We start from the raw sequence: 14,134 nt of genomic DNA on the forward strand, positions 1-14,134 counted from the left end.
TTTTGCATTCTACTGTGACACACAGTAAAATACTTCTCCATTTCAAGCCTGTCCAAAGCAGAATGAATAACAGTGCTCTTATTTAAATCCTGTGATTAGGTTGTTGTAGAAATAATTGTTTATCACTGTCATTCAGATCCAACTGTAAACAAAAAATAACTTTAAATAATTGTAATTAATGATAACTTTATGTTATAGATAATAGCAAGTAAGCTTCAAGGTACCACCGTACTAAGAGATTGAGATCCCATTGATAAACTACAGAAGCTTTGTCCTGGTTGTTTGTTTTCTTTGATGTGTTTCTACTTTGAAACTTGCTACAATATGTTGTATGCTATCCCATTTATGTTTTATTTTGGTCTCAATAATTCAAAAAATCTCACAGCAATTCCTTAGCATGATTGACTTATTTTGATCTCTATTCCATTTTCAGCTGGTGATGTTCTTATGTGTTAAAGGCTGTGCCTGTGGGATTATTAGCAGCAATGAGGAATGTTGCATTTTACAGACAGCAACAGCTCATTCTCAAATGGGAATGCTCTCATCCTTGGTTTACTCATCTTCAGCTGCTTCACCAACGACTTTCTTTTTATTGTAAGGTTATAAGGGGGGATTTTCACTGATAATAATGTTCAGTATCACACATGAATCCTCAGATACTGAAACAGCCCATGTCCAAATGTAGAAAGATCTGAACAATATTCAAGTTTGAGCTGACAAGTGGTAAGTTACATTCATGCCACATAAGTACCAGGTAATGACCATCTCTAACAAGGTAAAATCTAACAATTGTCCCTTAAGATTCAATGGCATTACCATTACTGAATCCTTCATAATTAACATCCTGCAGTTACCACTGACCAGAAATTGAACTAAACTGGCAATAAATATTTTGGCTACAAATGCAGGTCAGAGGCTAGGAAGCCTACACAAATAACTCACCTCCCCACTTTCTACAAAGTACAAGTCAGGAATGTGATGGAATACTCCCTACTTGCCTGGATGAGTGCAGCTGCAACAACACTCAAGAAGCTTGACACTATCTCGAGCAATGCCGAGTCACTACATGCACACCTCCTTATCAAAAGAGTCCATCTCTCACTCTATGGAGAAGTATGCACTTGGTTGGCATCACGTCCACAAAAATTCATTCCCTCCATCACCAACGCTCAGTAGCAGCAGTAAGTATCATCCACAAGCTGCACTGCAGAAATTCACCAAGGTTCCATAGACAGCACCAACCAAACCCAGTATCACTACCATCTGGAAGGACAAGAACAGCAGATACATTGGAATGCCACTACCTGCAGGTTTCCTTCTAAGCTATTTACCACCCTGACTCAGAAATATATTTATGCTTCGTCAGGTCAAATTTCTGGAACTTGCTCCCTAACAGCATTGTGGGTCTACCTACAGCAAATCAATTACAGGGGTTCAAAGCTCACCACTTTTTTCTCACGGTTAACGAGGGATGGTCAATAAATGCTGCCATGGCCAGCTATGTCCATATTTGATGAATGGATAAAAACAAAAAAAGTTGGCTGTATACACTTCTCCAAAGAGTGAGAAATGGAGCATTTTGGTAAGGAGGGGCCATGTATTGACTCATCTTGATACTTTGACATAGGATCCTATTTTGATGAGTGCTCCATCAGTCATGAGACAAAGTAATAACACTTCATCTAAGTGCTGTATGTGCAATGAACTCTTCTCCTCCAAGCATCACCTAGCATTACACATTTGGGTTTATTGCATTGTCCTTCTAGTCCATGTGTTTTGCACCCTGGGAGCTCTAGCATTAGCTGTATGTGATGTGACCCCAGATACCTCTTTTAAGGTTGCCTTTGATTACTTCTGCTTCACCGAGGCTTCTATCTGCAATTTGCAAGGATCAATGACATAGTCAACATTGCCTTTAGATAAGGTGAATAGCAAAGGTGTTTTCCAAAGGGTAGGAGAGTTCAGAACTAGAGGGCATAATTTTAAGGTGAGAGGAGAAAGATTTAAGAAGAATCTGAAGGGCAACTGTTTCACAAAGAGGGTGGTTTGTATGTGGAATGAACTGAAGAGAAAGTGAGGTCTGCAGATGCTGGAGATCAGAGCCGAAACGTCGATTCTCCTGTTCCCTGGATGCTGCTTGACCTGCTGCGCTTTTCCAGCAACACATTTTCAGCTGTGGAATGAACTGTCAAAGGAAGTGATAGATGCAGGTACAGTTACAACATGTAAAAGACATTTGGACAGCTACATGAATTGGAAGGATTTAAGAGGGATATGGGCTAAGTGGGGGAAAATGGGACCAGTTTAGTTTGGAAAATCTGGTTGAAACGGACAAGTTGGACTGAAGGGTCTGTTTCCATGTTGTATGAATCAATGATCCTATAACATTTGAACCCTTGTCACATGCATGGAGATATCACTGCAGAGGATGTGAATTTGCTCAATGCAGGTTCATGATTGATGCAGCTGCCATTGAAGGTTCTCCCATCATGCAGTCCATTAAATAGTCACTGACTTCACCCACTTTGGGCATGGTCCAACCCATTTTTCCATCCTCAGGTAATTTTTAGTAATTGGCAGATCATGGAAGGAAATTTGGGTTGTGAAGAATATCCTGAGTCTGAGGTTCAATCTGATCATCAGGTCCACACCTGTCTACCCCACCCCTACCCCAAGCCTCCATGTTTCTTTGTACCCCGCACACCCTGAATAACTGACCTTCACCAAATCACCAGATGTATCCACCCACACCTTGAACTGAGATTCCAACAATCCACCTTACTCCTAAACTCCATCTGTCCAGTTTGGTAATGTCCATCATTGTACATCACAGATCATCATCGAGGCCAGTGGTGGTGAACACTTGCCACCCATTCTCCCACAGCATCCCAAGTCATCCCATGTACTACCAACTTCCCCTCTACATAGGTATCAAGTTTCCCTCTGCACTCCAGGCTGCAGCCTACAATTCTCAGTATTGATTGCCTCCACATCTTTACAGTAGCCCAATGCCCTGACTGTAATGAGGCAGATCCCCTATCTGTGACTGTCCAAATGACAGCCCTTGCCCAAGCCCTACTTTGTGATTGGTTGCTGCTCTTGAATCACTTGACTGACAGCAAGCCCTATGACTCAACTGAGGACTTTTGACTTGGAGGCATGACTATTTGATTGATAAACATGCAGTATGTTTACCATGTAGACTGCTGGCACATGCTGTACATGAGAGATGGACATAACATGGTGTCATATAGCAACATGTATAGCCTTTGACTAATAATTGTTGACAAGCTGACTACCATTGTGCTTTGCTGTTTAGGGTACTACCTTAAAGCCTTAAAGTTTGAAACCAGCCAGACAAAAAGTCAGCAAGGCAAGATAAGGATGCAGTGAACATCCAAGTGGGAGCTGAGTGAGCGATTGCCAAGAAAGTGAGCAATTAGATGCAGCCTTGCCTGAACAATGAGCTGATTGACCATTTCTGTATGCAAAACACCCTTGCACCAACATTGCAATGATAGTTACCACGGTGATTCAAAGTGCAGCATTGAAGGACAGTAGCATTCTGTAAGTGGATTTGAGGTATACCATGGTAAGTTGTAGCACACGTCAGATGCCAGTCTCCATGGATGCAGGATGCATATGGCCAGTATCCATGAAGCATGTCATAGAGCCATAGAGATGTACAGCATGGAAACAGACCCTTCGGTCCAACCCGTCCATGCCGACCAGATATCCCAACCCAATCTAGTCCCACCTGCCAGCACCTGGCCCATATCCCTCCAAACCTTTCCTATTCATATACCCATCCAAATGCCTTTTAACTGTTGTAATTGCACCAGCCTCCACCACATCCTCTGGCAGCTCATTCCATACACGTACCACCCTCTGCGTGAAAAAGTTGCCCCTTATGTTCCTTTTATATCTTTCCCCTCTCACCCTAAATCTATGCCCTCTAGTTCTGCACTCCCCCACCCCAGGAAAAAAAACTTTATCTATTTATCCTATCCATGTCCCTCATGTCCTGAGACATTGATGTTGTATGTCCAAGATGAAGGTTTGGAGGAGCATGCAGCAAGCTGGAGTCAAAAAGCACCCACCGTAGCTTTTGTGCTGGGAATTCTCTGTGTCAAGTTTCTATCCAGTGGGTGGCAAAATAGGAGAGTGTAGATTAATAAAACAAGATCAAATACTAATGCAGATGATAATTTGTGACGATTCCTGCTCATAGGGGTCTCGCTGCTAACCAGCAAAAATCTCAATCAAGGTCGGGAAATCTGTGGAAAATGGTATATTTTGTTTCTGGCGATGAGAAAGGCCTACTTTAAATTGACACACAATTCTCCCAAATTTCTAGTCATAGGATCTGGTAAGATTCCACATAAGGTCTTGTGTGTCAGTGGGTAGTGTTCTTTGCCTCTGAACTAGAAGTTCCTGAGTTTAAATCCTACTTCAGGACTTCAAAACCACAGAAAGTGCATTGATAACAAAGCTAAACACTTTATCAATCTTCAAATCCTTCCATCATGCCTACCTCAGATAATAATGATAGAGATTCCTAGTCAGCCATACTTGATGTAGAATGGCATTATCATGTTCTGGGTTCAGACTAGTGACCTGTTTTAGTTAAAACAAGCTACATACAGAAAACAGATGTAAACATGTACTTGGTCCACCTCAAGAGTATCTAGATGTTGGAAGTTGTTTAAATTTGATTTGATTTATTATTGTCCCATGTACTGAGATACAGTGAAAAGTGTTGTTTTGCATGCTTTACAGGCAGATCATACAAAAGTGCACTGAATAGCAGAACAGAGTGCAGAATACAGGGGGAGAGATCAACATTAACATTTGAGAGATCCATTCAAAAGAATGATAACAGCAGGGAAGTGGTGGATAATAAGATTTCCATCATAAAATATTACACAATTTGGTTTATATTCAAACGTCAATGAGATACTCAGAAATATTACAGATATTACTCAAAAATTACAAATTAATAAATATCTAAAGTATTGTATCTTTGTTAAGCATAAAGCAGATAAATATGATACTATTCAAATTAATGGAAAAATTGAATCAAAGAGTCTTGTTTTAGAGGTTGGTAGAATGTCTAGTGACAGTGCACTAACAGGATTGTGTTCATGTAATGACTCTGTCAACTAATGTCTCAGTATTAGAAAATAAATTACCTCAGGATCATCCCAGAAATTTGGATTCCTGTGGAGGGAGTAGATACTTAATGCAACCAGACAACCTGTGAAAATATAATTCACACATTCAGTAGCAATTTCAGACATATGACTCATTCGTCTTATTTTCCAAACTTTATATTGCACACTATTTCCCAGGCTATGGGACAACCAGGTAGTCTGCTCTAAGGTTCCTGCTGGTGAGGCAATGAGTCTTTGAAGATATAGTGGAAGCCTTTTGACATTTCCTCTTTGGGGAAAAGTGTCTGATTTCTTTCTGGCATTTTCCTGACATCTGAGATGTTGGAATTTGCTTACGTCATGTCAGTGACATACTCAGTAAATCATGAAAATCTGTGGAAACGTTTGGAATAATTATTGTACATAATTTCATCAATGAGCTTCAAAAAATCTGATTATTAGAGTTAGGTTAATGCTTTGAAATTCATTTCTATCAATTCTATTTCTAGCATTCAATTATTGCACATTCTTGCAGCTTCACATTTCTGTTCTCTGTTGCTCTTGAGACCATTGACTCCTTCATCAGGATTGAACAAATTATTTAACTGTAATTTTGGCAATGCTAAAGAGTTGGCTCCTTTATTGGTCCTACCACTACTTCTGCCACACTTTCTAGACTCTATAACATTCAGATCTCTCATCATCATGTAGTAGCACTCAGAAAATGGAAAACGAAAGGAGGAAAAATTGAAGCAGCTTTTCCTCAGCAGACACACTGATAATGCTGAAGATGTTCCAGCTAGTAGGTAGATACAGCAAGTCATTATGTTGTAAAGTCATTCCATCAGCAAACACCAGGAGGTTCAAGGCCACCAACACTAAGTACCCATACAATAGCCAGTCATCATTTGCTTCACCAATTCAGGTAGCACTTGGACACATGCATAAGATTAGGATAAATAGAAATGTGGCAGATAGCATCATTAGGAGAAACAAAATGATTTGAGTAAAATAATGCCTAAGTGTTAGCAGTGACACATTGAGTGACAACAGTTCACACAGCAATTGGAAAATTGAAGGTCCATGGAATTAGAGTCCAAGGAACTGATGAGAAAATTCACCAAAGTAAAATATCCTTGAAAAAGAGATTCCTCACTGCACAATTGTGATGTTTACAACTGTCATTGCATCCATTCTTCAAACCTTACTGAGATTACAAGTCTACAGCCATTTAGAGGAATGTCCGAAGTAATCTTGCACTGTAAATTTGCAAATGCTCAGAATCAAGGAGGCTAAAACTCATCACTCAGAATCTCACTAAAACTGTCAGATACATTCCAAATTGTTGACAGAAAAGAATCAATGATTTTCTTTGCTTGATTTTCACTAAGCAGACAAATGATGCGATGGCTATAACAGTGGCAGTAATCATCATTCCTTCACTAGTGTCCATATCACCATACACCTATTCCATGACCCGTTGGCAGTTGTTTGTAGATGGATAATATTTAAGAAGAATGAGTACATGATTTATAATGAAGTACTTGACAATAATTTATGCAAATAATAAAAGATTCTGAAATATAAGACCTGCAGGTACTTGCTTTCCATCAGGGAATATGAGTGGCTTGCTCAGTTTCCTGGACACTCCTGGTAGAGGGGGATAAAGCCGTAGTGATTCCTTTAGGCACATTGTGGTGTAAGGCATATTACTTAAGAATTCCCTGAAAATAAATATTGAATACTTAATAGCAGATAAACAAAATTGGTTGACATATATTATTTGAATTAGATTAATTTTGCTAGCAGCAGAAACAAGGCTGCAAAGTGCTAATAGTAAGCAGTACCAATTCTAAAGTTTGCAAATAAAAAATATTCTTTAATAAGACAACATTGAAAGACCCAAATCCATAAACTGCGATACCCATAAAGCTGTGTTGCAAGCAAACAATGAGAAAACAGCTAAATTCACTGTGAAACTTACCTAAATAATAGCATTTGTTTGCACTGACCATTAACAAGCATTTTTCATCTCAGTGTGACATGGTATGGATCAGATATTCTGTTCTGACTTTTCTGACCCCACATTTATTCATATTGAGATTTTCATTTACTAGAAGAGTCTCACAAAATTGAGGTTATGTTCTCTGATTCTACTTTCCTTGCTTAATTTAAAGTATTGCTCATCATAATCATCACTGCGCCCCCTGTTGTCTACCTTTCTCAATGGATCACTTTGTGTCACTCATCTCGGTTACTCTGTGAAGCAGTCCTGCTATTTTTCTCTTCTTCTTTGTCGTTGATTATATTTTCCCCATGTTGTGCTGCCCAGAACTCAATGCAGCACCTTATGTATGGGCTGAGGAATTTTACATCATTAATCAAAGCACAATGGTGTAAAAGAATTCCATTTGAGAGTTTGCTTTTACATCCTATAAACACTGACGAGCAAAATATGCCCCATAATTCACCATTCAAATTTCTCCTGGCCCCCGAGGAGCTCCTGGATCTCTTCTCTACACTTCTGCTGGTGTTCTGGGTGTTGAGCCAAACAGTACAACAGCCAGGAGATTCCACTCGCTGTAGTGTCATGGCCTTCAAACATGAATGTATCAACCTCTGCTCGTAGGTCTTCATCGGATAGTCCAATTCCATTTTCATCCTAAAGCAAAATTATCGTTACAATGAGTCAGAATCGATTGTCTGGCATTGACTGATTTTCACTGGAGAATTATATTTTTGATTAATTATTCTTAATCCATGCCAAGCCATGAGAAAGTGAAATGTTTTAACATAGTTGCCTCAGAAATTGACAGTAGGCCTTACGTCTTGCTGCGACCTGTACACAGGACTTCCACACATTGAGTCTCTCCAGTGCTAAGCCTACAGTCACTTTCAAATGTCAGCTCACTTGATGAATCATTTGTAGTTACAACTGCTTAACTTGAAAGTACAGGATTGGAGAGTGATGGTTGGAAACTAGGAATGCTGAGTAAATTGGGAAACAGCAAGTAAATCAGGTAGTTTGGCTTATTGAGCAGATTGTTAGGTTATTGAACTGATTAGCTTAATGTGTGATCTGAAGTACTTTAAATATGCACTTTCAAGTGGAAGACGAGGGAGTTGCCCAATGAAGCAAGTCAGGTATTGAGAAGGGGCAGTGTTAATGAGATCAACCGTCACTCTCTGTGGGATAAAATACAAAAAATAAATAAAAAAAACACTTGAGAAAGAAACATCAAGCTGCTTGTGGAGGGAGGTGACAGTGGTATGTGAAATATGGCTTCTCTCAAACCCTTGGACTGCAGATATGTATTGGGAAAAAAACATCATCTGATAAAAGGTGAAGTAACATTTTCCTTTACTTCCTTGCACTTACAGGCAGGAACATATCATTTGTTTTATGAACATTCTGTTCTATTGCTTATTATCTGGTAGATTTGCTGCCACCATCTTCTTTCCTGGTAGGGATCAATAGGATCTGTTGGTCTAGCATATTAGAGGAAAACGACACAGTATCTAATGAGAAGAGACTCTTGTCTTAAACACAAAGTAATTTATTGCATGATAGCAACTAGTTAGAAGTTAAACTAATGTGATTAACATTAGTTACAGTGGCACGGTGGCTCGGTGGTTAGCACTGCTGCCTCACAGCGTGACGGACCCGGGTTCGATTCCAGCCTTGGACGACTGTCTGTGTGGAGTTTGCACATTCTCCCCGTGTCTGCGTGGGTTTCCTCTGGGTGCTCTGGTTTCCTCCCACAATCCAAAGGTGTGCAGGTCAGGTGAATTGGCCATGTAAATTGCCCATTGTGTTAGGTGCATTAGTCAGAGGGAAATGGGTCTGGGTGGGTTGCTATTTGGAGGGTCGGTGTGGACTGGTTGGGCTGAAAGGCCCGTTTCCACACTGTAGGGAATCTAATCTAATCTAATCAACATTGTTACAGCGACTATAAGGAAGACCTAGATGGTAGGTACTCTTGTGATGCAGCAGTAGCATAGCTACCTCTGAGACAGAAGGCCTGGGTTAAGCTCCCAGATGCTCCAAAGGTTTGTAATCACATTTCTGAACAAATTGATTAGAAAATATCAAGACCTGGATGGTAGGTCTTACTCCTTTGAGATCCTAATCTGTTCATCCACTAAATCTGTATGACAACATCATATTGAATGGGGCTTAAGGCAATCCACAACATTAATTCTTTTAGATCCTTCCCACCCTTATAGAACAGTACACACCTTCTACAATGCTGCAGCACAGATATTTTTGGAAATGTCACATTGATCAGTTTGGCCTATTCCACCTCAGCATAAAAATCAATGTACATAAGCAAGATTATTTACAGGTACTGACCCTTGAACACAGAAGAATATCTAAGAAATCACGATGCTTCTTTTCTTTGATTCGTTCAAGTTCCTTTTCATCTTTCAGCGCCTCCTTCCTCTGATGTATTACTTTATCTAATAAAAGAATAGTTTAATATAGAGAAATGTCCCAATTGAAGGATACATGGAATCATAGAGACATAGAGATATACAGCACGGAAACAGACCACTTTTGGAAAATTGCGTGCAATTCTAGTCTCTTTACTATCGGAAAGATGTTGTGAAACTTGAAAGGGTTCAAATAAGATTTACAAGGATGTTAGCCAGGATTGGAGGATTTGAGCTACAGGGAGAGGCTGAACAGGCTGGGGCTGTTTTCTCTGGAGCGTCGGAGGCTGAGGGGTGACCTTACAGAGGTTTATAAAATCATGAGGGGCATGGATAGGATAAATAGACAAAGTCTCTTTCCTAGGGGTGAGGGAGTCCAGAACTAGACGGCATAGGTTTAAGGTCAGAGAGGAAAGATATAAAAGAGACCTAAGGGGCAACTTTTTCACGCAGAGGGTGGTACGTGTATGGAATGAGCTGCCAGAGGAAGTAGTGGAGGCTGGTATGATTGTAACATTTAAAAGGCATTTGGATGGATAAATGAATAGGAAGGGTCTGGAGGAATATGGGCCGGGTGCTGGCAGGTGGAACTAGATTGGATTGGGATATCTGGTCGGCATGGATGAGTTGTATCGAAGGGTCTGTTTCTGCGCTGTACGTCTCCATGACTCTATAACTTGTCCATGCTGACCAGATATTTTAAACTAATCTAGTCCCATCTGCCAGCACTTGGCCCATATCCCTCATAAAATCTCCTGGACTAAGTTATATGTTGCAGATGGAAAAAGAGTTTGTGAGATAAGTGTGAGGAAACATTGGTTGAAAAACATGGCCCGGAACTGGCAAATATGGCAAAGAGTCTAGACATACTTAACCAGTGGAGCATCAAGTAGAAGTAATATTTCTGTTCATTCATGGGATATGGTTATTGCTGGCTATGCCAGGTTTTATTGTTCATCCCCAGTTGCCTTGGAGATGATGGTGAGCTGCCTTGTAGAACAGCTGCAGTCCCTGCAGTGTAGGACACTCACAGTGCCGGGAGCAAGGGTGTTCCAGGATTTAGGCCACACAACAATGGGGAAATGTGAACGTAGTTCACACTCAGATACTGTGTGACATTGAAGGGAATTTGCATTTAGTGTCATTCCCATGCATTGGCTGCTACTGTCCTGCGAGGCTATTGAGGTTGTGGGTTTGGAAGGTTACAAAGGACCCATGGCGAGATTACTGAGCCTGGAATGAGCTAAAAGGCAGGAAAACTGAGGGGAAGAAATTGACTAACCATAGAAAACATGTATAGGGATCTTGGTACATGGTTAGCCCATGACCATTCATCTCATTCAGACAGCATAATAAATGCATGGTAGCTGGTGCTTTATTATTCCATGCAGCCAGCTTTGGGCCCAATACTGAATAAGGTGCTCTGAACCAGTGGGTAACTTTAAAAGAAAAGTAGATAGTGATTCGAAAAATTAGTGGGAGTCACTTGAAAAGGGAAGCTCTGAGCTGATACATTGAGTAATGATTAAACACATGAGAGTACAGCATCAAGCCTTTCAGACACTGTTTCAGAGGGCTTGGTACAAGATGTGGTGAGGCATCCTTCTTTCCTATGGGATGGGTGTGGGTGTGTGGTGCAGGAGACCTCTACATATATGCTAATGGAATAAACAGAAGAACAGCAAGAATACAGAAATGTCTCTGCAAGAAAAGAGACATTTTTTTCTGGTGCAGTGCAGGATGTTTAGCAACATCACATGGATTGTGAAGTCTAGTGAATCCAACTTCAAATGGCATATCCTACCACTGCATCAATTTCATTACTCATTGATAAAGTCACCTAATATCAGGCATGCCGCAATCCCACCCATTCTCATGCAACATCCAAGTTAATATTTTTGAAAGTATATTAAATGGACAACTGGCTAAATGATTTTATATCTCTTCATTCTGATACTTTTTTTTGAATTCTACAGCTTGTGCAGTTTGGTATTGGCTGACCCCGGTCTGTTGGGAAGTCCTGCTTACCCGTGTGTTCATGAGCCAAGTTGCAGGCTCTCCGGAATCTGATCCCATTAGGGGTGAGGTAATAGATAAGGTCATAATGATGCTGGAAGGTTTTAAATCGTTCACTAGCAAGGAATCCAAGTTCATAGACAGCCTGGATATATGAGTTGTTACTGGAAAATGAAAACAGAATTCAGGGAAAAGAATTGTTGAATTTTCATTTAGTTAATGACTTCTGTCACACATCATGAACTACTATACTACTGTCATTTACAATAACGTATAGTAGTTAAGAGAGGCTTAAAAGAACAAAGAACAAAGAAAATTTACAGCCCAGGAACAGGACCTTCAGCCCTCCAAGCCTGAGCTAATCCAAATCTACTGTCGCCCAGTTCCTAAGCATCTGTGTCCCTCTGCTCCCCACCTACTCATGCATCTGTCCAGATGCATCTTAAATGAATCTACCATGCCTGCCTCTATCACCTCTGCAGGCAATGCATTCCAGGCACCTACCACCCTGTGTGTAAAGTACTTGCCGCGTGTATCCCCCTTAAACTTTTCACCTCTCACCTTGAAAGAGTGACCTCTCGTTATTGAATCCTTCACCCTGGGAAGAAGCATATCTCTATCTACCTTATCTATACCCTTCATAATTTTGTAGACCACTCTATCCACCTGTGCAGCAACCTTCAGGGTACAATGGACCTGAACTCCCAGATCTCTCTGCTCATCAACTTTTCCCAAGGCTCTTCCATTTACTGTATAGCTCACTCTAGAATTAGACTTCCCAAAATGCATCACCTCATATTTGCCTGGATTGAACTCCATTGCCACTTCTCCGCCTAACTCTCCCATCTATTTATATCCTCCTGTATTCTTTGACTGTTCCCTATGCTTTCTGCTACTGCACTAATCTTCATGTCATCTGCAAATCTGCTGATCATACCAACAATGCCCTCTTCCAGATCATTTATGTATATCACAAACAATGGTGGCCCCAGCACTAATTCCTGTGGAACACCACTGGTCATCTTTCTCCATTTTGAGAAACTCCCCATAACTACTACTCTCTGTCTCCTGTTGCTCAACCAGTTCTTTATCCACCTAGCTAGAACACCCTGCACCCCACGTGACTTCACTTTCTCTATTAGTTTACCATGGGGAACCTTATCAAACGCCTTACTAAAGTCCATGTATATGACATCTACAGCCCATCCTTCATCTATCAACTTGGTCACTTCCTCAAAGAACTCTATTAAATTGGTAAGGCACGATTTCCCCTGCACAAAATGATGTTGCCCTTCACTGATAGGCCCATTCTTTTCTAAATATCAATAGATTTTATCCCTCAGTACCTTCACTAGCAACTTTTCCATCACTGACATCAAGCTCACTGGTCTGTACTTACCCAGAATATCCCTACTACCCTTCTTGTACAAGGGGAGAACATAAGCAACTCTCCAGTCCTCCGGCACCTCACCTGTGTTTAAGGAAGCTACAAAGATATCTATCAGGGCCCCAGCTTTTTCCTCTCTCACCTCCCTCAGCAACTTGGGATAGATCCCGTTGGTCCTGGGGATTTGTCCACCTTAAAAATTTCTAGCCTACTCAATACATCTTCCCTACTTATGTCAACATGATCCAGAGTTATCAAACTTCTATCTCTAATCTCAACATTCGTCATACCCCTCTCCTCAGTGAACACTGATACAAAGTAATCATTCAGAATCTCACCCATTCTCTCAGGTTCAACACACACTTTCCTTCATTATCCTTTAGCGGACCAATCTTTTCTCAAGTTACCCGCTTTGGGATTCTCCTTAATTCTGCTCGCTAAAGCTATTTAATGACCCCTTTTAGCCCGCTTGATTCCTCGTTTAAAACTGGTCCTACTCTTCCGATATTCCTCCAGGGCCCGTTCTGTTCTTAGCTGCCTGGACCTTATGTATGCTTCCCTTTTCCTCTTGGCTAGTTGTACGATTTCTCCTGTCATCCACGGTTCACGAATATTGCCTTTCCTATCCTTTGCTTTCAATGGGACATGCCTATTCTGCACTATCTTTAACCTATCTTTGAAAACCTCCCACATATCAAAACTGGACTTCTCTTCAAATAGTTGTGTCCAATCCACATTTCTCAGCTCCTGCCTAATTTTGATAAAATTGGCTTTGGCCCAGTTTAGTACTCTTCCCTTAGGACCATTCTCATATTTGTCTACTTATATGGCACCATGAAAACAATATAAAATTTCACTCCATGAAAGTTGAGTTTACTAACATCTCTGGGACATCCTGAAGTTGCGAAAAGCATTAATCATTTTTCTTTAACTAGTTAACTTTTTACTCTTTTGATATCTTTCTGTGTGTAAATTGGTTACTATCTTTGGTTATACAACAAGTGAGCATATTTCAAAAGTAATTAACTGGAAGTGATTCTGATTGGGTAATAACAAATAACATTCCGAACAAATGCAGATTGGAAATACAGTAGAAATGATGAAATATCATGTGCTGACTTCCATTACCTGCAATTGATCACAA

At 40.5% G+C, this 14,134-nt stretch overlaps 1 protein-coding gene across 1 annotated transcript in view; it reads right to left on the reverse strand.

The window, feature by feature from the left end:
* LOC122554392 (cytochrome P450 4B1-like) overlaps nt 1-14,134 on the reverse strand; it is a 49,687-nt gene that overhangs the window by 9,649 nt on the left and 25,904 nt on the right. Inside the window, exons 6-10 of the mRNA XM_043699322.2 lie at nt 11,616-11,767; nt 9,508-9,614; nt 7,625-7,815; nt 6,744-6,877; nt 5,193-5,257 (exon numbers count right to left, since the gene is read on the reverse strand). Coding sequence (XP_043555257.2) covers nt 5,193-5,257; nt 6,744-6,877; nt 7,625-7,815; nt 9,508-9,614; nt 11,616-11,767 — 649 coding nt within the window. The remainder of the gene's footprint in view (nt 1-5,192; nt 5,258-6,743; nt 6,878-7,624; nt 7,816-9,507; nt 9,615-11,615; nt 11,768-14,134) is intronic.

Source organism: Chiloscyllium plagiosum, unplaced genomic scaffold (assembly GCF_037043375.1).
Source record: "Chiloscyllium plagiosum isolate Xiang-an unplaced genomic scaffold, Cpla_swu_hap1 HiC_scaffold_9, whole genome shotgun sequence".
Classification (NCBI taxonomy): Eukaryota; Metazoa; Chordata; class Chondrichthyes; order Orectolobiformes; family Hemiscylliidae; genus Chiloscyllium; species Chiloscyllium plagiosum.